Genomic DNA, 23,794 nt, shown 5'->3' with positions numbered 1-23,794 from the left:
AACAACCCTGAACGCCTCAGCTATTGGTGCGCAAAGCTACCTTTTCTTCCTCTCATTCGCCGGTTTTAGCCTCTAGGACTCGGCTTCCGACCGGCCCGGCCCAGCATAACACCACCCACTAAGGGTGGAGCCCACTCCTGCAGCCATTCCCGCGGGTGGCCGCCTTTGGACTTCAGCTTCCGGGCCAATTATCCTTACTACGCATCCTCAGACGAACCTTCCTCTCGGAGAAGCCCGTTGAATTCTGGGGGTTGTGGTTACGCTCCCTTAAGAAAGGATGTTTGGTAACCCATGCTCTGGAACCGGAAGTTTTAGGATGCTAAGTGCGAGTCAGCCAGTCCCCAGCACACAGCGCGATGACGTTTCTAGTAGCTGGGTAGATTCTTCCGGCGCCAGCCTTGTGGAGGTGGACCGCGCGCCCCCTAGAGCCGGGAGCTGCCCTCTCCCGGGTGGCTGGGTTGCGGGCGGAGCTCAGGTAGGAACCGGGGTGGGAAGGGTGGGAAGCGCGAGGCCTGGACCGCCAAGGATGTGGCAGGTTGAGCCATGACCACGGAGTAGGCATGGTGGGGGGTGAGTTTCTAATGTCTCTGTCCCGTGTGTGACCTCCCCGGCTAGCAACCGGTGTGATAAAGCCCCTCAGAAGCGCCGGGAAGGCTAGGTGCCAGCTTGAGGGGAGGGGCGTGGGGGGTGCTAGTGGGAGACGGGACAGAGGGGACTGAGTGAGCACCTTTGCTGAGGGCCGGCAGTGGCTGGGATTATCAAGGAGGGATCTTTTTTCATTTTTCCTACGGTAAAAGTGAAAACATACATGCAGTGATACAAAACAGCACACGCACTGCCACACTCACTAAAGCTCCCTTCCCCAACTCTGTTTCTGGAAAAACCATGCTTTATTGGGTAGAGAAGTAGGCCTGACAGGAAGGCCTCAGATTCACAGTTAACTGTGGAGTGAACAAAAATAGGCAAAAGTGTTTGAAGCTGCCTCTCTGCCCCACCTTAACCTCCTGGGGAGGCAGCTCTGGATTCACTTAGTGCCTGCACCTGGACCTCTCACTTTTGCTGCCCGATGTGGGCAGCTCTGCCCTTCGCTTGTAGGACAGTGAATTCTCAGGGCCTAGGAGCAGAGAGGATCCTGCCTCCCTGGCTTGTTGGGGAGTAAGGGAGGGTTAACATAATGCTGGCCAGAGCCACAGTATGCCAGGTGCTGCCACACAGGAAGCTGAGACCCCTGCTGGACCCGGACACAGGAGCCTCTCAGGCCCTTGGGGACTATTTATAGCTGAGGGCTTAGGCTGCTGACCCATGACATTCCCCCACTGCCACCCCATCCTGGAGCAAGGCCAGTGCAAAGCACACTCCTCACCCTCCCCCCTGCTCTTCTTCCCTCACCCCAGAGAGTAGGCTGGTTTTTATTTTCTTCCTCCTTGAGTTTTTCCACTTCTGAAGTGCTGATGTGGTCAGTACATCATGAGAAGGCCCTCACTGAAGAAAGGAGAGCTGGCTTTGGAATATCAGGACCCACCAACATGGGAACCTGCTCACCCTTTCCCACCTCTGCTCAGCTTTTGGACCACTCTGGCCCCCTGGCCTCCAGATGCCAGGTGCTGGTTAGCTTTGCTGGCTGATCTGGAGCAGCTGAGAAAAAAGTACAGGATTTGGGAGGAAGAAAGGGGTAGGAGTCAGAGATGTTCTCTGGGGAGACAGCAGCAGGAGGGGCCCCCAGCTAGACTACTGAGAAGAGAGGCAGAGCAAATGCAAAGGTCACAGGGAGCTCAGTGATCTGAGCCTACTGTGAAAAGGAATAGCTCTGTCAGCAGATTAAGTTCCTGCCCCCCAAAGAGGGTGCTGTTGGGGAGGGTGAGGGAAGGCTAGGAAAGGTCACACAGGGTGGGAGGGGCTGGCAAAGAACTAGGAACCGGGAAGTCCCTGGGGACAATGGCAAGCCACAGGGCGAGAGATGCCAGCATGGCAGCAGCTCTGGTGCCAGGGCAGCCTGGGGGAGGGGAAAAGGAGATGACCAGAGGTTTCTGAGGACGCAGATGTTGCTAGGAGAAGCTAGAAGGGGGTTGTTTGAGATCTTTGTATTTTGTTAACAAGCACTGAGATCCACTGAAGCTGTGTGGGGCCTGGCAGAGGTCAGTCAAGGGGCCCCTGGGTCCTATGTCAGCTCAAAAGCCCAGACCCCTCCCAGGCAGCCCTTGCCTCACCCCTCCTGTGGCTAAGGTACTTCTTTAGCCATTTAACAGGACTCCTGGTCTGTGTGAGGGAGCAACTGGCAGTCCCTGCCCTGATGTCCTCTTTCCCCACCCTCCCCCATACACACACAACTGAAGCAGGCAGCACTCAGGCTTGATTCTACCCCTCTCAGAGGACAGGGAGAAAGCCCCACATCTGGAGAGGGACATGGCAACTCCATTTCTGGCAAGATGTGGTGGCAGGAGACTGCAGGCTGCTTGGCAGTTCAGGATCTCCAGGTGCGTAGCTGGGTCCACCGCCCCCTGTCCTCCAGTGAGAAGCTGAGAAGATTCTGCTCCATGGGGAGTCTCGCGGATCCTGGAGACTAGGTGCCCCAAGCTTCTGCCGGTCTCCATTAAGATAAAGAATCTGCCTGGCCTGGGCCCTGGCCCCCTCACATATGTTCTGGATGATTCTGCAGGCAGCGGATGAATTCACCCACTGGCTGGCTCTCGTAGCACACCTTGTACACAGCCATGAATAAAGGGAACCTAAAGCGGAGAGAGAAAGGCTTAGCTTAGGCTTCCATTCCTGGTCCACCCTCTACCTCCACCCCTAACTCCCCATTCTCTGCCTAACCCTCTACTCCCCTACCCTCCCACTCAGGAGCTCAGGCAGACTCTGGCTCTCAGTTTCCACCTGCTGAGAATCCAAACTCCCTAGCCTTGGGTTTTGGAGTCAGATTGCTAATTTCCCTGCTCCCTAATCTGTTGAACTTGCCCGCATGTTTCCCTGGCTTGAAATTTTCTTCCAGCTGGGCAACCCACTAAAGCTCTCTGAGCTTCAGTGTCATCAACCATAAAATGGGGCCAATATAACAAAGTTGTGAAGATATGATTGTGAATGTGAAGATATGATTATGTATTATGTGAAAGTGCTCAATAAATAGCAGTTTCCTTCTTCCTAACCTTTTCCCCAGCTGTCCCCTTTACCAGGAGGCTTTACCCTGACCAGCATGAGCTGATCTTCTGAACCTGTTTCCTATGCTCTTCTAGGATTCTTTCCCAGACCAACAGAGCTCTGTTCTGATGAGCTCCATCTCCCCTGCTGTCTTGGTGCTCCCTGAAAAGGAAGCAGAGCCCATCCTTCTCCTCACACCTCAGGACCCCAGACAGGATTCAGGGGACAGAAAGTTTGGCCTTGGGGAAGAGACTCAGACTAGGGGTGATGGACAGAGAGGTGGGACAGTCAGATGAGCTGCCTCAGAGCTCCAACTCTGAGAGCAGAGGAGGAGGAGGAAAGGATGCAGAGGGGTGCAAGTAATGTAGTGTGAAGAGCACTAGACTGGAAGGAGTTCAAAGACCATGAACTAGCTAGGGACAATGGGCATACCAGACTCTCTCCAAGCTCTAGTCTGTGTGTCTGAAACATAAGGTCACACTCCCCTCTGTCCACTTCACAGATTGTGGAGGGTTCAGAAAGATGACGAACAGGGAGAACACTTCTGGCTGTGGCCGACACTTACTTGTCCACCAGGCCCTTGTGCTGGAGGATGCTGTGTAGCTCCCGGGCTGTCTGGGGCCCCTGCAGCTTCTGCCCATTCAGCATCTCTTTCTCCAGCTGCTCAATGGACTGTGCGGAAAACAGGGCATGTGGAGGGAAGTGGGAGAAAAGGGTTGTCAGTATATCTGGGGCTCAGATGGGAGGTGGGGTCTTGGGGGGAAAGAAGGGGTGGGAATGTTCACAATAGTCTTAATGTTTGTACTCAAGAGATGCCTCCTGTTGAGTGCCTCTACCTTGACACCCACCCTCTGTTCTCCCTTCTCCCTTCTCCCAGGGCCCACCTTTCCTGTACGGGCAAAGGCCTCGGCCACCTTGCGGTTCCGCCCTCCATAACAGGTAGTGATGAGATCAGCAACACCGCAGCTCTCCAAGAATGTGGCAGAGGACACAGGGCCACTGCAGAAGAGCTTGGCAAAGGCGATCATCTCCATGAGTCCCAGCCGGATCACTGCTGCCTTGGTGTTGTCGCCAAAGCCCAGCCCATCACAGAAGCCAGCTCCTACAGCCACTACATTCTTGGGGGAGTGGAGGTCATAGGTGAAAAAGGACCCTCCTCCTGCAAGCCCCAAGTGGAGCCCTCAGCACCTGCCTCATGCTCCTTGTATCAGCCATGACACACCCACTGCGTAAGTGAAGTCTAATGTATGTGCTCCTAAAGTATTTCCACCTCTGGGTTTTCTCACTTGATGTACCCACTTTCTTAAACCCTGCCCCATACTCCCTCCTTGAGGACATTTTCTGAAAGCACTCTTCTCTCTAGCTGGCCCTTCCATCCATGACCATTCTATAGCCCTCATGTCCATAGCTGTTCAGGATCCATAGTTCTGATTATCAGTCTATCTGGGTGTCCTGGCTGTCTTGCCTCTCCTATTAGCCTGGGCATCTCCTCTTCCCCACTGGACCACCTCCTGGAGACAGGGAAAGGGAGAAAGGAAGAAGAGGGTCCAGTGTCTGATAATGAATAGTCAGCAGGCCTGAATGACCCTAGCTTTGCTTCTGCAGTTCTTCCTGTGTGGGGGGGACTTGGTGGGGAAGGGGAGCAACTGCTCAAGAGTGAGAGCCTGGAGTACCAGCAACCCTGTAGAACTAAGCTGGCACTCCTTTAGGACCTTTTCCCCACCCCATAGCTGCCTCTGTGCCCCTCTCACCTTTAAGGCTCCACAGATCTCAACCGTGTCCACCTCTTGCACCACTGTGATACGGAAATTGGGTGTCTGCATCAGTTCTTTCAGAAGCTGTCCCTGGGCCGGGTCCTTGCAGCCTAAAGTGGGGAAGGGGCAAGGCTTTGAGGGGGGACTCTTGAACTGTTCTTTTCACATCTGCCCTAAGCAGGACCTGCAGCCCCTTCCCTGAGGATGTCCCAACCTCCCTCACTTCTGATGCTTGGGACTTCCTCCTTTCCCTGCCTTATAGGGAGGAGACAGCTAAGTGGGGTTGGAGGAGAGTATGGGGAAGGGATGCAACTAGAGCTGCCTGTGTATGTGGGTGGCGGGGGGCTCTCACCAATGGTTGTTTCACAGAACTTCTCATCAGCCACCTCGCTGGCAATGTTGGCCCCCATCAGCACGCTCATGGGGATGCCAAGGCGTTCCCCAATCACTTCGGAGATGAGCTTCAGCCCATTGGGGCCCTCGTCTACCCCCTGGGCACAGGATGGAGCTCAGGCCAGGTGCCCTTATGGCCAACGGAGGGCTTCCCACCCAGAAATCCTGCCCCTTCCAAATCCACTGTTCATCATTATCCCTCCCAGAGGTCCTGCCCCATCCTACACAGCTATAGTTTGCCGTGAGGAGGGTGGACATGTGAAAAATTCTCCTGCCACATACCTTTGACCTACCTCTCCAAGGCGATGTATCCTCTCCGTGTCTCTAGACAGCTCTTTCCTGACTACCTCAAACAGGAGGTAGTCCATGCAGTGATGTCACTGCTCCAGACAAGCTCACCTTTCACACTCCTCAAACCAGCCCACTTCTCATATCCCCCAGGCATCCCTTTACACCTCCTAAACTCCCTGAAGACACTGGCCTTCAGACCAGTCTCTCATCTACTTCCCAGCCAGCCTCCCTTCCAGCGGCCCCAGCCTCTGACTGCTTTCTTTAGACTTTCCAAAGCCAATTCCTCTGTTCTGTCTGAGCAACTCTTGGCCTACATCTGCCATTTTATGTTTTCCTTGCTTCACCCTCCCCGAGCCCCATAACAGTTGCACTGTCCCCCACCCACATCAACGTGTCCCTGCACCTTAATAAGAGATATGCCAATGGCGTTTTTCTTCAGGTGGCCCTTGAGCTGGTCACAGATCTTGCCAATGAACTGATGGGGCACCACAAAGACCAGAATGTCAGCATCCACTGCAGCCTGGACCACATCTGGGACAGCTACCTGTGGGGGTGACCAGGTGCTCATGGGCCTGGTAGATCTCTCCTAGCCCCTGTGGAACCCCATTCAGGATATCTGGGAGCTAAAGAGTGAGGCTGGTGGGGGAGAAGGAAGGGTGGTTTGGGACAGAATCTAGAAGGACTGAACTTGGAGGAACAAGACACTCTATTCCCTCCCCCAGCCATCACTCGCCCTCATTCCAGCTGTCTGGGCTCTTCAGGACTGGAAACCTCCTCCCAGCATTTCTATCCCTTGGCTGTGGGACAGTAAGCGAAGTCAAAAGTAGCCTGGGCTTGGCAGGAGGAAGAGGCCAAATAAGATTTCATCACCGTGCTCCCTAGGGCCCCCAGCTGGGAAGCAGTCTTTCTGCTCTCTCCTGCTCCCCCTTTCCAGGTAGGGAGAGAGCCACATGGATGTGACCAAAGACCGTAAGTCCAAGGAGCAGCCTCCCAGTCTGTTAATAACCCAGTGAATGAGTAACAGGATTAGCGCCTGCGGCAGGCACTACCTGGACCCCAAGTCTGGGAGCCTAGTCTTTGGCTGCCAAGGAGACAGGCTTCCTTTCCAGTCCTTTCCCCACCCACCCGCCTGGGAGCCTGTAAGGGGGTAGGTACATTCCAGTTCTCCTCAGTCCTAGAAAGCGCCCACAGCAGCCCTCCTGAGATGCTTCCCAAGTCCAGCTCCCACCTGAAGCTGCCCCCTCTCGGCAGGAGGCACCTCTTGAGTAAGACCCACGGTCCTGGCTGTCCCTCCTTCTACTTCCCTCTCTCCTTTCCTTGCAAGATATTGGGGCTCACCACATTTGGGGGCAGCTTGTGCCCTGGCAGGTATTTGACATTCTCATGCTGCGTGTTGATGATCTCCGTCAGCTTTCTGCCTCCAACGTCTTCCTCAAACACCCACATGGTCACCCGTGGGTCAAAGCTTGCCAGCTGGGCTGCATTGCCACCCACGATCTTGGCGATGGCAGAGCCCCTGGCAGGAGGGGGAGCATAGGAGAGTGGAGGGGTGAGGGAGGGAACAGTGGCAGGGGTTGGGGCAGTGCCCCATCTCAGGATCTCACAGCAGCCCACCAGATTATTTACTCCCACTGTCCGTGCCACCCCCACTCCCATGACAAGTGTGTCCCCAATGACCAGGCAGTAGAAAGGAGACTCAGTCCACCTCATCTTTTGCCACTAGAGAAGGGGGCCAGCCTTCTGATCTCCTCACCCCAAACCCAAACAGCTTTTCAAACAAAGCATGCCCTGGAGACTCCATTCCCACCCGCAAACAGGTGTGGCTGACCAGGCAGGCAGGGGGCCAGGAGCAATCTGGGCACTGCCTGTCCTGTGCCTGCAGGCACAGACGATAGCAGCAGGGGCTGAACAGGAACCTGAGGGCATTTCCTACCCAATCTCTGCCTCCTCCCTAGCCCTTCTGTAATTAGGGGGACCCACGCCGTCCCCACATCCCCTAGCAGAGCTGCTTACCAGTTGCCGGAGCCTACAATGCAGACTTTCTTGCCAGCCATGGTTCTGCTTCTCTGCCCAAGCAGGCTCAGTGCCACACTCCCCAGCTCTTCTGCCGGTGGGAGCATTTAACTCTGCCACACGTGGGTGCAGCCAAGCCCCGCCCTCCAGGGGTGGGTGGAGGCTGGCGCCCAGGGAGATTGAGAGTCTGGCAGGGCCCGGGAAAGGGGAGAAAAGGGTAGGGACAGGTGGGGAACAGGAACAGAGCAGAGACCAGGCTCAGCTTCTCCTGGGTTTGCCAGCTGACAGTGCTGGGAAGCTTCTTCCATTGGCCCCAGCCCAGTTCCCCATCCCCCTCCTAGCCATGGTCTCTTTTTGAGGTCTGCCAAGAAAACAGCCCATATAAGGAGCAAGTGACTGGTCCCCCTCACTCCCTTCTGTCCCCCAGCACTGAAATAAATTGTATTTAGCCTTAGCAACTAGGGGAATGCTTTCTTTTCAGAGGTGGGGATTCTCTGCCCTTCCTTCTCTGGCCACATACCCTTGCAGGGTTCCAAATAGTGTCTAGTTTTGTCCTTTAGCAGGCCCACACTAGTGCCACTGTAGGGCTGGGGGTGGGGGATGTGGGCCCACTTTTAAAGATAAGACCACATAAGAGGTAAGGGCCTGCTCTGAGGACAACCCAGCCCAAGGATAAGACCACAGGAGACTCAGGTCATCTTGGTCACCCACAGTGGTCATCTCAGGGACTCACCGATGGGCCTCTCCTGAGACAATCCCCACCAGAAAGTAAGTCTTCTAGGAAGAGTGGGAAAGGTCAAAGTTAGGGGACTCAGGATTGTGGCCCACAGTTCTCCTTTTGTAGACTCTGGGCTAAACAAGACACGAGAAAATAGGAAACAGGGCAAAGTGTACACTGTCCTTGAGAGGTTTTGAGCTTCCTTCAGTTCCTCCTCTCATGGGTTTCCAAGCTACTGCACGAGGAGCTTCCTCAAGTCAATGGCTAGTTAGCAGAGGCCAGAAAAGGGGAGGTAGGACCTGGGGCAGCTGTGTCCTATGGCGCTTTGTGGTCTCAGATACCTTACTGGGAAGTACTATGGTGTGTGATTCTGTGGGGAGGCGGAGAATGGAAGGAACACATTCAGCAGTTCAGGGCTCTGTCACCCACAGCCATCTGTTTAACTAAGAGCGGGAGCGCTGGTTTCCAGGCTGATCTAGAGAGTAAAGCAAGAGACTTCTAACATTGTGAACCTTGGCCTAGAGGGCAGATAACACTGTATGCTCACGTGCTGACCTCCTGGCCTGGCAGCCTATTAATAAATGGGTGTCACTGTCCCCTTGGCCTGCTACTGGCCCACAACTGGTAATAAGCACTGGGCCACAGGAGAGTCTGTGTGCAACCAATGGGTAAGGGTAAGTGGGCAGGAGGTCAAGACTTCTGTCCACTTACCACTTACCCCAGGAGAAATGGTTTTGTAAGTTCGAGGGACTGCCCAGGAAAAGCCCGCCATATTCTCCTTCCATGGCCAGGGAGTTCCCTGAAGTGAAACATACATGAATTCAGAAGCTGGCTGTTCTCCGTAGAACAAAGTTAAACCTAACACACAGCCAGCCTCCCACAGACCGCTCCTTTATTGCACTGGCACTGACAAAGGCACCAGTGCCAGGCTGCCAGCTGGGAGCACTGATTATGGGTGGTGAAGAGAAAGGATGCTTCTGTCCCTGGCACATGAGAACCCCAAAGAATGGATGTTTATGCGTAAAATAACCCCCTTGTTTTTGCCTAAATGCTTCCCTCATTTTGCCCCTATAATCATTTTAGGTAGCGTGTAGACAAAGAATTTGCTCATTTATAGGAACGAAGAGGGTGCAGAGATTCAGAATTGGCTCATCGTAGGAAGTTATCTGTATCACTAGAGCTCTTTTCCCAAGAGCAAACTGTAGATTATTTGCTTGAAATTAATAATGGTTCATCAGCCATTCATTACACATGTAATTAGCCTGCGCAAAAACAGATGCCATTTCAATGTCCTTGACATCAATTTTCTCCACTCCAAGTTATCACCCCAACACTTTTCTCTCTGCTTTTCCCTCTCAAGTCTGATAAACCTCCAAGTTCCAGACTGGGAACAGTGGTATTTCTGGTGGGTTTGATTGCATATACCAAACAGGCAATACTAGAGTGTCCCCATCCATGGAGGCAAGGGATCATTTTTAAACTACAACTTTGGAATGTGGTTGCACTCATCTTATATTCTAAACCCCCTTCTTGGATAATGGCACAAAGGAGAAAAGTAATGAGGCACCAGGTGGGGAGCAGACAGAACTGCAGCAGAAAGTCATGCATTGGCTAACAGGAGTAATCACTCCCAGGCAAAGTCTTCCAAACTCTGCCAATGAGGGGTTGGTTGTCTATAGTATGGTAACAACATAGCACTCCCAGGCCGGTCTTAAGAACCTGAACTCTTACCCAGAGTCATAAAAGTGGAACCTCAAAGAGTGGCAGACACAAAAATGTCTTTAGTCATCCAGGCTCTGGCTCCTATCTAGACAGAAGTCCTGGGAGAGAAGTGAAAGTCTTTGTTACACGTAATGGATCGTAGGCACCCAAGGACAAGTCACTCCAGCCAGCTAGTTCCCTGGGGGAGCTCAGAAGGAGAAGACAGTGCCACTGTCAGTGACCTGTCAGTACCTACCTAACAAGGGAACTGGGGGCAGGACTCTAAGATCCAGCGAAGCCCAATAATCCCAGCCAGCACCTAGCCTGCTTGGACCCCTGAGGCTGAGAGACCAACCCCTGAGGTAAGACCCTGAGGTCCACAAAGGCAGAAATCTTGTTTTCCACTTTATCCTCAGCGCCTAGCACCACACTGGCATGTAGCAGGTGCTCAGTATTTGTCAAATAAAATGAACAAACACTACAAGCGTGACTAAAGGTATCAAAAGAGGAAGAGCTCAGGGAAGTGCGCTCTCCCACAGGAAGTAGGGGGACCCATCCTTCAGAAGATTCTTTTATTAAAACTGGGTGACATCGATAAGGGGACAGTACAAAAGAAATTTTGGCCCATGAAAAAAACATAATAATTCAGTTAATAAAAAGTTATCTTCAACAAGGACACTGTAGGAGTGCTGAGCTTCCTTCTCATGGTTCCAGCCAGGAGCCGGGCCAGGGCTCAGCTGCCCCAAGGTTGTCCAGTGTCACTGTGGGGAGAACCTCTCAAGGGAGGGATAATGGCAGGAAAGGGAGGATAGGGAGATAATTCTGCTGTCTCTAGTGCAGAACAGGCAGGTTAGATAAGGGGCTGGGGGGGATGTGCTCGCAGGAGCCTGAGGAGGGGGTGGGGAATCAGGGGCTTTGTCAGTTCTGTGGGTCTAGAGCCCATGCTGAACGGAATTCCCCCTCTGTGCCCAGCTGTCTCCCACCCTACTGTGTAGAGTCTGCGAGCCTGGGATATGCTAACTTGGGGGTGATACAACCTGGAAGAAGAATCTGAGGCTCTCCTGGAAAGATGCAAAACCATCTCAGTTCCAAGGGGCCAAGATCACAAGGTCCTGCTGCTACCTGAGGGGTCTGAAGCTTTGAGGGCAGGGGCTGGGGAGTCACAATCCTGTGAGGCAGGGAGAGGGAAGAGTCACAAACCCAACTCGGCGCTATTCTCCAGCCCTAGGCGCTTTCACTCCTCAGTGCCCTAGAAGTCACCAGTGGGTGTCAACTGGGCAGGCAAGGGACAGGAAGACAGGGAGGGCCCAGGGCTTTTACCCGTTTGATTTTAGGCCTGTTTCTCCATTAAGGGATGGGGTAGTGGGGCAGGGTGGAGTGAATGGGTCACACCTCCAAGCAACAGCAGGAAGGAATAGTCTCTGCTGGCAATGACAGTACCCCAGATTAGCTCCCTGGGGCCATGAAAGGGAAAGGCAAGACTCCCCCACCCAAATGCCCTGGGTTAGGGTAGATATGAGGGAATCCTAAAAGGGCAGCTACAGGAGTGTGCTGAGGGGAGCAACAGTTAAAGAACAAACTCCAATACTGATGTGGACCCCTTACTAAGGAGATAGCAGGCCAATCCAGAGGGCTGGGGACTGACCTGGGGCTCCATGGAGCCCAAAAGCCAGAGTTCCTTTAGTGCTAGAGGGCAACAAGTGAAGGGAGAGTTTGCTCCAAACCTGTGGAGGGAAGGAAGGAAATTGGATTCTGTTACCAGGAGAGCCAAGATCAACTAGCTTATAGAGTGCCCCCAGGCCTGAGTCTTGGAGAAGGGGTTAAAGCTCCCAACTCCTGGGTCTCTGAAGGGCAGGATCAGTGTAGCTGGTCCCCTTGAAGACCACCTGGCCTTAGACTCAATCCATTCCGAGCACTGATTACCACTACAGGTTCTCTCTCTAACACTATCTAGAGGTCCTATGTAGACCAGGGGAGGGTAGAGGCACATGGGAACTCTGTGGGGCAAAGGTAAGCTGGGGGTGGGAAGGGATGGGGTGAGAGAAGAGGGTAATAGCTGTCTTGTGAGACAGACATGTGAGACCCTCTTCATTCTGGTGTTGTCCTTGAACCAACAGCATCCCCTGGAACGCCCCAAGCGAGACCAAGGCAGGTGCTATGAGGCAGGCAGCACAGGGCCCAAATAAAGAATTGGTGCAGCCAAATCAGGGCTGAGGAAGAAGCCCTATGTATTTCGGATTCCCAGAGCTTGCTCTAATTCTTGTCGTCTCTGCTGCACCTAGGAAAAAAATGGTGGAAAGAGTGCAAGATGAGACAAACCAGAAGTTGTTATCCAACACCCACCATCCCCGCCAGGGGTACAGACCCTGTGCCTTTTCCTGTGTACCCCAGGTACCTACCTTGGAGTAGAAGTATCGGCACACAGCCTCCTGAGCCCAAGGCTGGAAGTAGAACTCAGCTCGGCGCTCTTCCTCCGGGTTACCCACCACATCCGTCATTGTCTGAGGAAAATGGAGAATAGACTTGTTTCCTTCCTTCACACCTGTTATTGGCTGAATTGTATCCTCCCCCAAAATGTTGAAATCTTAACACTCCCATGTAAATGTGACCTTATTTGGAAATAGGGTATCTGCAGATGATCAAGGTGAGATTAGGGTAGGCCCTAATCCAATATGATTGCTATCCTTACAAAAAGGGGAAATTTGGACAGATATATACAGAAGGAAGACCATGTGAAGATGAACACCACCTACAAGCCAAGGAACGCCTGAGGCTACCAGAAGCTAGGAGAGCCGCATGGAATAGATTCTCCCACACAACTCTCAGAAGGAACCAACCTTGCTGACACCTTGATTTCGGATTTCCAGCCTCCACAACTGTGAGACAAAGTTTTGTTTAAGCTACCAAGTTTGCCACAGCAGCCCTAGCAAACTAATACAACACCCAAGTCACCCTCTGCTATCAACAAGTCATTGCCTCATTCAGGGATCTTTCCTGGCACCCCTTTTCCCTTGCTCGTCCACTCAGCCTCTGCAGTTATAGTCACAGTCACCACAGGGTAGGTGAGAACTGAGGGCACATTTCACACATTCTGTGCCCACTTCTGTCTTCTTGCCTGAGCTTATGGTGCAACCCTTTCTGGGAAATATCTTCAAATCCCACATTTTCCATGAAGCCTTTCCCAGCAATTCTAGCCTCATCCATTATCCCTTCTCCTTTGGATTATCTTACTGGTACTGGTCAGTACTGGTAATGTCTTATATGGTTTTCTTTTTATTGTATTAGCCTTGTTTCTCCAAATAGAATGCATGCTGCTTTTGAAAGCAGAAATTAGGTCTTCTACTCTGTAACCCCGACAATATGGAACAGTGATAGTGGGGTAAGTTAATCAACACTTGATGGTTCTGCCTCCATTTCCCTACTTAATTGTAAGATGGACCCTGAAACATGCTAAAGAAAAACCTGGTCCCTCACTTCCTCCTCTGGCTCTTCCATTAGCTGCTACGGAAATAAAGCAGAGGGTAACTCACTGACCTAAGTCACTTTGGACCTTTCCTAGATTCTTTACCTTGAGGTCCCGGCACTGGGACTGAAGCCAGTCATTGATGAAACCCTGAGGGTCTCTGGCAAAGCTCAGCATAAATTCCCGCTGGGTCTTTAGCTGGTTGATAGTTTCTATTGTCTCATGGATCTGAAAGGAAGAAGGAAGCTCATACCATTTTCAAACTAGGGAAATGCAAAGTTAAATGGCAGACAGTGCCTGACATCTCCATGTGCCACTCCCAACCTAGGAAGAGTGCTGCCCACAGCAAGCACTACCATGCTCCGGCCCTCAGCATTCTTTCGGCAGGTAACCTGCACTTGTTTCTGTCTCTCCGTATACTCCATGTGAGGAAAGTTTTCCTTTTGGTCTATTCACCGCCCACTATGGGCAAAGCTACATGGTGAATACTTAATCCATAACACAAACGGGTCCAAAAGCACTCTCAGGTAGAAAAGGAGCAGTACAGAGAGCTGTCTCTTAACCTCCCGTCTCTAGGTTTTGTTCTTAGCTCCCTTTTCATTCTACATATTCTTCCTGGCAATTTTGTCAACTTGTGTGTCTTCCATTCCACTGACAGGGTGATGAGTCCCCAGTCTATAGTCCAGAGTGTCTATTTTCTTTTTTCCTTCTTTTTTTCTTTTTTTTCAGACAGGGTCTCACTCTGTCGCCCAGGCTATATTACACTGGCCTCATCATAGCTCACTGCATACACCAACTCCTGGGATCAAGTGATCCTCTAGCCTCAGTGTCCTGAGTAGCTGGGACTACAGGTGTGTACCACACCACCCGACGAATCTATTTTTTGTAGGGACGGGGTCTCGCCCTTGCTCAGGCTGGTCTCGAACTCCTGGCCTCAAGCAATCCTCCCGCCTTGGCCTCCCAAAGTGCTAGGATTACAGGCATGAGCCACCGCACCCAGCCCGGAGTCTGTTTTTTAAACTCCAACCAATCCAACTGCTTTCTTGACATCTTAAGGCACTTCACACTCGGTATCTCCAAAACTAAATTCACTACCCTTTACCCAATACCTGATCTTCTTCCTTTTCCCAATCTTAGTGAATATCCACCCAAGCTAGAAACCTGGGAGTCATCATAATGCCTCCTTCTCCCTCACCCTCATCCAAACAGTGGCCAAACTCCTTCAATTCCACTTTGATACCTTGCAAATCTGTCTACTTATTTCCATCCTCACTGTCAGCACCTTAAGTTCAGGGCCTTGATATTTCTCACATGGATTACTGCACCAGCCTCCTAACTGGGCTTCAAGCCTCCAGCTCTGCCCCCATCCAGATCTGCCCCTCTTACAAATCAGTCTCCACCGTCCTGCCAGTAATCATTCTAAATACAAACAGCATCAGTCCTTCCACTGGTGATGATGAGGCACCCACCTCCCTATCCAGTCTCCTTTCCCAAAACATCCCATCCCTGGCACCCTGTGCTGTATATAGCACTCTAGATGGCTTGTACTTCTTGCACATACCAGGCTCACACTCTCCTCTTTGGACCTTTACATACCCTGTTCCTTCTTTCTGGAATGTCATCTGCCTCCCATACCCCCAGCACTGATTTCCTTTCTCCCCTTTTGTTAACTCCCACTTTTTCTTTCTTTTTTTTTTTTTTTTTGAGACAGAGTCTCGCTTTGTTGCCCGGGCTAGAGTGAATGCCGTGGCATCAGCCTAGCTCACAGCAACCTCAAACTCCTGGGCTTAGGCCATCCTACTGCCTCAGCCTCCCAAGTAGCTGGGACTACAGGCATGTGCCACCATGCCCAGCTAATTTTTTCTATATATACTTTTAGTTGGCCAGATAATTTTTTTTTTTTCTTATTTTTCGTAGAGACGGGGTCTCGCTCTTGCTCAGGCTGGTCTCAAACTCCTGACCTCGAATGATCCACCAGCCTCGGCCTCCCAGAGTGCTAGGATTACAGGCATGAGCCACCTTGCCCGGCCTCCACTTTGTCTTTCAAGGTTTAGTTGAGGCATCAATTCTTCCAGGAAAGCCGCCTTTTCTCCTTTGTGTTCCCAGAATAAAATTTTTGGCTTTATTTGCAGGGACCATGTCTGATAATAATGACAGCAATAACAGTAGCAGGAGTTATTTATTTTTTGGGGTTTTTTTTCTGAGACAGGGTCTGCGTGGGCTAGAGTTCAGTGGTGCAATCATAGCTCACTACAACCTCAAACTCCTGGGCTCAAGTGATCCTCCTGCCTCAGCCTCCTCAGTAGCTGGGACTATAGGTGTGCGCCACCACGTATGGCTAATTTTTTTATTTTTTCTAGAGACAGGGTGTTGCTATGTTGCTCAGGCTGGTCTTGAACTCCTGTCTTCAAGCAATCTTCTTGCCTCAGCCTCCCAAAGTCCTAGGATTACAGCTGTGAGCCACTGCACCCAACCATCATTTTGTTGTTTTTATGTGCCAGGGACAGTCTCATGTCTTCACATACACTGTCTCATTACTATGAAGATTTACTAAACCCCATAGTTAACCTTAGTAAAATCAGTACTATTTCACAAATCAGAAACTAAAGCTCAACACTACTGAAAAGTATACCCAGAAATCAGATCTCATGTGAGTCTGGCTCCACTAAGCACGTACTGGGTGTCACTATATTTTGAATGAATACTGAGAAACAAAAAGAGGCCTAGAAACTGTGATAGGCGCTGGTGGCACCCAAACTACCCAGGGCAGAGACTCCTACCTTGTTGTCCAGAGTAGCAATCTCCTGTTGGCTGGCAGTGGACAGCAGAAAAGAATTCATCTGGGTCTTCAAGGTATCGTCCACTTCCACATCAATGTCATAACAAGCTGTCTTTTTCTGATCATTTGGGTCAACACTGGGGAAGAAATCAAAGGGGCCTGGTAAAGAGCCTGTCCCCTTAGGCTAAATACACAGGGTCAAAAGATGGGCCAGGAATGAAGAGAAAGGGGCTGACTGAAAAAGCACCCAAGAACTTCTGGGTGTGACAGAAAATGTTCTGTACCTTTACTGCAGTATTAACTACATGGTGTATACATCTGCCAACAGTCTTCAAACTATACTCTTTCAGTGGGTACAACTTATTATATACAAATTACACCTCAATAAAGTTGGTATCTTTAAAAAGTCAATGGTAAAAATTCAATTGGCGCAAAAGGTATCCAGTGAAAAGTTCCTTCCTCCCCAGAAGAAACCACTGCTACAGTATCTTCTCTATCTTTTTCCCTTTTAAACTAAAATTGACCCTCAAAATAAAGTCAAATAAAACACACACACACACAAAATAAAAAGTGGCCTAACTTTAAGTACAGGAATACAGGTCAGACTGGCTTCTACTGACCCAAGTTATAGGTTGTAGGAGTTACTATTTGGGTGAGAGACGGTTCAGGGTCTAAAGAAAGGAAAGTCATTACTGGAATTAGCATGGAATAAATGAGAGAAGGCAAAGAGACTACATCCAACTACAGAGACATGCTGCCTTAAGGAAGAAGTACTTTTCTTCATGCCCTATCTGCCTAGACATGCCTTGCTTTCCATCTTCTGAACAAAAAAGTGCATAGAAGTAACGGATCTGGAGTCCCAGACCAGAGTGCCCTACTATCGGTGATGCAGTGATGAACTGGTAAATGTTTGACAACTGATCCTTCAAAGGCGTGGAGGGGTGGGGGATGGTTCTGACTCTTAGCATTTGCTGATCTTTGTGATTTAAATATTCCCAACATGGCTGATTCCAATCTACCAACATTATATCACTGTTCAGGGAGTTGGGAAAAGATGTGCAGTAACTCATCATTACACAGTATTTCCACCATACAACACCACAGACATAAATAACCTCCAGGGCACAAATACTAGTAAAATGTAATAAAATAATTAGGAAATAAATTTTGGGTATATGTTACCCTCACTTTTAATATAATATATTTAAGTTGATATAGTTTAATTTTAAATGACAGCTATGCTTAACATCCTGCTTGCAAAATTCCTGAAAATTTAACAAACAGCTCACGCAAGTTGGTACAAGTCAGCTCCAGCACACTACACACATAGCCTTACCTGATGACATGATTAATGATGATAGGTTCTGGTGGCATAAGCAAGGCATGGAGTCGTTGAGGAATCTCTGAAAACTTCATACGTTGAGACTCAAATATCTATGGGAAGAAGAAAAGCAAAAACTAGAACTTGGCATTTTGAGTGTAAGTAGTACTGTAGTGGTTCTAGCAAAACAATGAGTCTTTTACTTACCTGCTGGAGGTATTTGTCACAGATGACAAACTCCCGCTCATGAGGGTCCTGGAGCTTATGTGTCTTAATATATTGCCACAATGCTTGGATGATCACAGGACGGGTCTGGGTGTGGATGCCCAGGAGCCGAGCCAGGCGAGGATCTAATTTAAACTGGGGAGGCTGCAGAGAACCAAAGGGTATAGGGGATGAAGCCAGTTAGCTGGGTCTATGTGCAGCACTACATTTAAGCTATTCAACAAACATCCACATAGTGCTTTCTCTGGGGCAGGAAAATACTAGGAGTAACTAAGAGATGACCAAGACTCTACCTCCATTCTAAAGTGGCAAATTATTCACAGCTACACCTAAACACGTAAATGTCAGACTACTGATGGGACGAGGCTGTGAAAGCTGGACCCCTGCACACCACTGCAGAATACCTGGTAATCCAGCATCAGTAGAACAGTACACCGTACATTCACGTCTCCTGGCCGCTTCACCTGGAAGCCATCAGTCTCCTGGGTAGTGGCGGTCCTGTGCCACTACAGAGAGGAAGATGTCAGGGGGTGCTCTCCCAGAGGAAGAGCTGGGGTGGGAGGGAAGAGCTTCTGTAATGACTGAATATTCAACTTTGATTACTGAGGCTATTGGAGAAGAACAATAGCATGAGGCATTTTTAAAAACTGCATATGACTTTGGGATTATTGTCTATGTATAAATAGATTAACCTTTTCACTGTTTGGGGGTCACTTTTAAATTAGCCTGAATTTTCAGTGATAATTTTATCCACAAAAGGGGCCGGGAGCAGTGGCTCATGCCTATAATCCTAGCACTCTGGGAGGCCGAGGCGGGAGGATCGTTTGAGCTCAGCAGTTCAAGACCAACCTGAGCAAGAGCGAGACCCCGTCTCTACTAACAATAGAAAGAAATTATATGGACAACTAAAAATATATACAGAAAAATTAGCCAGGCATGGTGGCACATGCCTGTAGTCCCAACTATTTGCGAGGCTGAGGCAGGAGGATTGCTTGAGCCCAGGAGTTTGAGGTTGCTGTGAGCTAGGCTGACACCACGGCACTCTAGCCTGGGCAACAGAGTGAGACTCTGTCTCAAAAAACAAAATTTAAAATAAAATGAAAAAGAAAATTTTATCCACAAAAGGGATAATACACATGTGAACAGTAACATAATGTAGCTATGATTTACTGAGTACTACGAATGAGAGTATTCTAAGACATTACCTGGATTATCTCATTTAATTCCCAGACATCCATACAAGATAGGCATGACTATACCTATTTTACACATCAGAAAACTAATGCTTTGCAGAATAAAGTTGCCTAGGTCAAACAGCCAATAAGCGATGGAGCTGCAATTTGAGCTCTGGTGTGTCTGATTCTACAGTCCACATTCTTAGCCACTATACTCTACTGCTATAAAATTAAGTTAAATATATTTATAAATTTCTACTGATTCTATGACTTACTTCCCTTATTAGATGGTAAAGACCTTCCCATGTCTCTTAGTGGTTGAGGTTAAGGGGCTGCAGCTACACTGGCAAAGAAAGGAGTAAGTTAAGTTCACTTGGAGCGTTGGACTTTCATTCTGGTTTTGACTGTATCCCAAAGAATACTGTTGCTAAACATGGTATTCAAAACACTGCACATTCAGACTTAGCAATAAAGGATTTTGGCGATTTGGAATGTGAATCTAAATGGAGCAGAGACCAAGAGGAAGTGCCACATCTATAAAGATAACCTTGACAAGTACTAAGTGCCCTATTAGTCAACCCTTTAACTAAAGCAACTGCTACCAGGGAAAAGTACGAATGGCATGTGGATAAATACATCTCACCCTTATTAACAAGCAAGATGCAGAGATGGCCTGCTATGTACAAGAGGCCTCCATTAGAATTTCCCTTAAATGTGGGGACAGGGACCAGGATAGTAACATTAAAAAGGTGGGACAAGTTAGAGTGCAAGAGCTCAGAGTCCAAACTAAACATAGCTAGTGCCACCTGGAGTTCAACATGCAAACTACAATGGTGATACTGTACACCAGGGGGTAACCCTTTACTTTATGCCTCCCCTCTCCCTAGACATTAAAGTTTGGCTCCCAAGTCCACCCTCCTCCAACATAGAGTCAAAGCCTAGAAGGCAGAACTACTCACTTCTACCAGATGGTTGTCTGGCCCATATAGGTCTTTGTCCAGTTCGATCACCAAGGATTTAAAAAAGGAAGAGAACTTCCTCTTTTGTTTGGTGGCATCATACTTGGACAAGGCTGACTAGAGGAGAGAGAGGAAAAGTCATGTTAGAAAAGGCCAGAAGAAATTTCCCAACACAAAGTCCTATAAAAAAGGAACCCTCCAGAGCAATGGGAAAAAACTAAAAAATATCTTTCGAATATTTCTTAGGAGATGGCATAGGAGGCATCTGTGGATATTAGACCAGTCATGGTAGCAACAGAACCCTGAGGAAGCAGCCTATTACACATACAGGGTCACTGACTTACCCACCTCATTTGCCCAAGGGAAATGAGGCAAGTTAAGCCAAATCGTTGCACATAATAAAGCGAGTTTGAACAGAGAAAAGTCTGACTCTAAAGGGGAAATGAATCACAGGCAATAAGAAGCCAGAACAAAAACAGCTTTATTTGGACAGAATGACACCACCAGCAGATGGACTGGACCTATATAGAGAAGAAGGAGGCTTTGACACTGAGCTCTGGTTCTCCTGCAAAATTGCATTCAAATAAGCTTGCCTGTAAGCAGCTAAAAATAGAGAGCCAGAAAATGCAAGGGAATGAGAGAAAGGTGAGCTTCCCCAAGGAGCTGCTGGGGCGGAAAGTTTGGGGGCTACCACCCATGAGCAGATGCTCCCCATAAAGCAACAAACAGCCTGTCACAGAAATCTATCCTACTTAAACCATGGAGTGTCTCCAGGGAAAGCTGGAAAGATGAAGATGCCACAGTGAGAATTAAGGACCTCAAGGACTCAGAGAGGAAACATGGCCTCAAATGCTAAGTACAAACTGACTTGAGTTAATTAAAAAAAAAAAAAAAAAACTGAACTAAATAATTTGCAGATATTGCTAAATCCAGTAACCAGCAGCACTAAGAGGAAGGTAAACAACAAATCAGATCCCAGGACAATAAGGTTTTGGATATGACACCAGTGAGGGCCAAAGCTGTGGGAGCCAAACACAAAGGACTATTGTCTTTCAGTGCAGAGAACAGAGTATCCCTCTCCCTGCTGCTCCCAACAGGAGCTGTGAGCACCAGTCAGGCTTCCTGCCGACCAGACAACACTGCTTATTCCCAGAAGCTCCCACCCTAGATGCCAACCATGGTGGACCTTGAACTCACATCCTCCAGGAGCCGTCCTTCTACCCGAAGCTCCCAGGAAGCCACCGTCCCTTCCCCATCCTCGGCATCTGACTTAGCCGGATTGAAAGTGTTAGAAATGAAAATTCGCAGCTTCCGTTTTTGCTGAGGAAGGCAGAAACAGGATTGATGGTGGTGCTTCAGTGGTTTGATGTTGAAGACAATGGTCTCCCCAAACCCCAAAATTACTCCTAACAGGCTGGCCTACTGTCTACCCAGGCCCTCGGGTGAGGGGATAAAGATTCCATTTAGAAGAGGAGTACAGGCCACTAGCCTGAGTACAGGTGTGTACATTGGGATGCCAGGTGAACAAAGTCATGCAAGGTGCCAGGTTCCCAAGGTAGCAGAGCAGTTACAGCAAAAACATGGACAGGGTATATTTCTGGTGCAAGAGACATCAAAAGCCCCTCCCCCTTTGCCATTCTGTTCTTATGCTTCTAATGTAATTCTCAGTTTGTAGGCGGAAGGGAGAGACGCAATTTAAATGCCAAACAGAGCTGTGCTGCATCTTTTATTTCTCATCCTAAGCCTGCTGAAGGTTCCCGAGTCCTCTCCTTTGGCTCTCTGCCTAGTGCTTTGCTGTGTTACCTTGATGGGACGTTTCAAGGCCTCCTGGATATCTAGCCGTTTCCTCATGATAGTCTGGTCCAGTTTCCTTTCAAAAGCCAAGAGATCCATATACGCCTGGGATTCTGGTACCAGTTCACGAATCTTAGGAACAGAGAAATATAATTGGGATCTAGAGATGATTACCTCTATTCTCAAACTCACCACATCTTCGAGACCTATAGCCTGGACTCACCCTTTGAGGTAGAATTTTGTCAGCCATCTTCTTTTTCTTTGCACTGTTTGGAATAAATACTGTTATCAGGTTGGGACAGAACGAATCAGAACATGAAAATAAGCTGTGAGCACCTCCATTTATAGTAAAGGGAAGGGACTGTAAAGCTTCCCTCAAATCAAAGAAGCCTCCCTCGCCCCAACACCACAACAAGGCACTCTCAAAGATGAGTCCGGGAGCACCATCTGCTGACACAGCACCACCACTTCTTGATTCAGGTACTCCCACCACCTGCTGCCTCCCCCCTCCCTTTGTCCCTCCCTCTGCCCCAAGGGGTCACCTTACTTGTGGTTTCGATTTTGGACCGCCTGCTGCTGGACCTGCTGGATCTGCTGAGGCGCAGGTCTCTTGCGGGATTGGTCCATCCCTGACTGGGCCAGGCCAGGTCGGACTGAAGGGTTCCCCCCATAGCCAGGGGGTCCCATGGAAGGTCCCTGAGGTGTCATTCGGCTGCCTGGCAACATACCTGGTCTCTACAGAGAGGAGAGGACCCAGAGATGTCATGGTTTCCCCTGCTAACCCTACCAAGAAAGGGAAAGTGGGGGATGTCGGGAGTTTTGAATGAAACAAGGGGAGGGGGGTGGAGGACAATGAGAGGAGAGCCCTCTGTCTCTTTGAAATATAGGTAACTGGAGCCGCCTTCTGCTCCGGTAGTGATTCCATAGAAAAATAGGGCCTAAAACCTAAGAGACAGAGCATACTCAAATTCTCTCCAATCTATCTTGGAAATGACCCATCAGACATTCCACATTTACTCTGCTAGCTACTATCTCTTTAGAAGCTGACCTCAATTTACCAGCTACACCTTCTGTGTTCCTCTGAGCACTGGAGCTGCTCAAGCCCCTCTGCACTGCAGCCCTCATACGCCCATCCCTAGCCCCGCTTCACCCACCCTGGTTCTCCACCGACTCCCCACGGAAACAATGCCCCTAAGAGCAGGTGGGGAGGCAGTTAGCATTCCTCCGCACTGCCTCCCCGCCCCCACCCAGGGCACAAACCCCTCCCAGGGGAGTCCCTCCTACTTCTCCCCCCCACCCCTGACACTCCCAGGCCCCCGCTCGGCCCCGCCCCCGGCCCGCGCGCCCCTCCTCCTGCCCCACTCACCGGATAGGCCGCTCCGGGCATCGGGGAGCGGTACAGCCCTTGACCCGGCGCCGGGCCCATTCGCACGGGAGGCCCCGGAGTTCCGCCCGGGCCCAGTGCAGCCGCCGCGCCCGCTCCACCAGAGGCTCCGGCGCCGCCGCTTGGAGCCACAGACTGGAAACCAGCCCGGGCCGCCATCTTCCCGGAGCCGCCGCTGCAGCTGCACAAAGAACCGGAACCGGAACTCCCCCCGCCCCCCAAGCGCCCCCCAAGCGCCCGCCTGTTCGCCGGGCCAGCCGGCCGGCGCGGGAGGCTCAGGGCATCGAGACTGTGGGCTAGAGGGGGGCGACTAGCGGAAAAGGCGTGCTGGCCACTCCCTCCCGTCTTCACGGTCCGGGAGGGAAAACCATAGAGAGGATCTGTGGGATAGAGAGGCCCCGTGAGCGGGCGCCCCCAGGCCGACGGGAGGAAGACAAGGACCTGGAAAGGGGGACGACAGCCCCAGCCCGGGTCCCATCCCTGACTCCAGCTCTCCGATGAAGAGGGCGTTGGAGTAACGCCTTCATCTTCGTGCAGTGCATTTAACTTTCCAAAGCGCTTTGACTGCTTTTCGTTTCATTCTCTTACTGCTATAACCACGGGGGCTAAAGGAGGGAACGTACTGTTTATTCCATTTCACAAATGGGAAAGCTGAACTCAAGGAAATGACTTGCCAAAAGGTCAACAAG

General features: G+C 50.2%; 2 protein-coding genes across 6 annotated transcripts; both read right to left on the bottom strand.

Moving 5' to 3' along the window:
* Nucleotides 1-871: 871 nt before the first annotated feature.
* Nucleotides 872-7,710, bottom strand: GPD1 (glycerol-3-phosphate dehydrogenase 1). Of its 2 annotated transcripts, none has more exons than XM_069489775.1 (8): nucleotides 7,587-7,710; nucleotides 6,912-7,089; nucleotides 5,977-6,048; nucleotides 5,242-5,380; nucleotides 4,887-4,999; nucleotides 4,020-4,253; nucleotides 3,701-3,807; nucleotides 872-2,726 (listed from the first exon to the last, which is right to left on the bottom strand). In XM_069489775.1, exons 1-8 carry the CDS (start codon nucleotides 7,691-7,693, stop codon nucleotides 2,630-2,632), a joined length of 1,047 nt encoding a protein of 348 aa, XP_069345876.1. In that variant the 5' UTR covers nucleotides 7,694-7,710; the 3' UTR covers nucleotides 872-2,629. The 2 variants fall into 2 exon arrangements, with proteins under 2 accessions (XP_069345876.1, XP_069345875.1); XM_069489774.1 differs by having other exon boundaries at nucleotides 5,977-6,117; nucleotides 7,587-7,707.
* Nucleotides 7,711-10,496: 2,786 nt separating this feature from the next.
* SMARCD1 (SWI/SNF related BAF chromatin remodeling complex subunit D1) lies at nucleotides 10,497-23,340 on the bottom strand. Of its 4 annotated transcripts, none has more exons than XR_011235773.1 (14): nucleotides 23,088-23,340; nucleotides 22,269-22,456; nucleotides 21,945-21,987; nucleotides 21,731-21,853; nucleotides 21,125-21,247; nucleotides 19,928-20,044; nucleotides 18,198-18,299; nucleotides 17,776-17,937; nucleotides 17,584-17,681; nucleotides 16,249-16,384; nucleotides 13,574-13,696; nucleotides 12,405-12,506; nucleotides 11,651-12,283; nucleotides 10,588-11,173 (listed from the first exon to the last, which is right to left on the bottom strand). XR_011235773.1 is itself a non-coding variant. In XM_069491652.1 (13 exons), exons 1-13 carry the CDS (start codon nucleotides 23,262-23,264, stop codon nucleotides 12,230-12,232), a joined length of 1,548 nt encoding a protein of 515 aa, XP_069347753.1. In that variant the 5' UTR covers nucleotides 23,265-23,340; the 3' UTR covers nucleotides 10,497-12,229. The 4 variants fall into 4 exon arrangements, 2 of the variants coding, with proteins under 2 accessions (XP_069347753.1, XP_069347754.1); XR_011235772.1 differs by having other exon boundaries at nucleotides 10,588-11,729; nucleotides 12,089-12,283; XM_069491652.1 differs by having other exon boundaries at nucleotides 10,497-12,283.
* Between the last annotated feature and the right edge of the window lie 454 nt (nucleotides 23,341-23,794).

Source organism: Eulemur rufifrons, chromosome 16 (genome assembly GCF_041146395.1).
Source record: "Eulemur rufifrons isolate Redbay chromosome 16, OSU_ERuf_1, whole genome shotgun sequence".
Lineage (NCBI taxonomy): Eukaryota > Metazoa > Chordata > Mammalia > Primates > Lemuridae > Eulemur > Eulemur rufifrons.
This window is presented reverse-complemented; position numbering and strand designations above follow the sequence as displayed.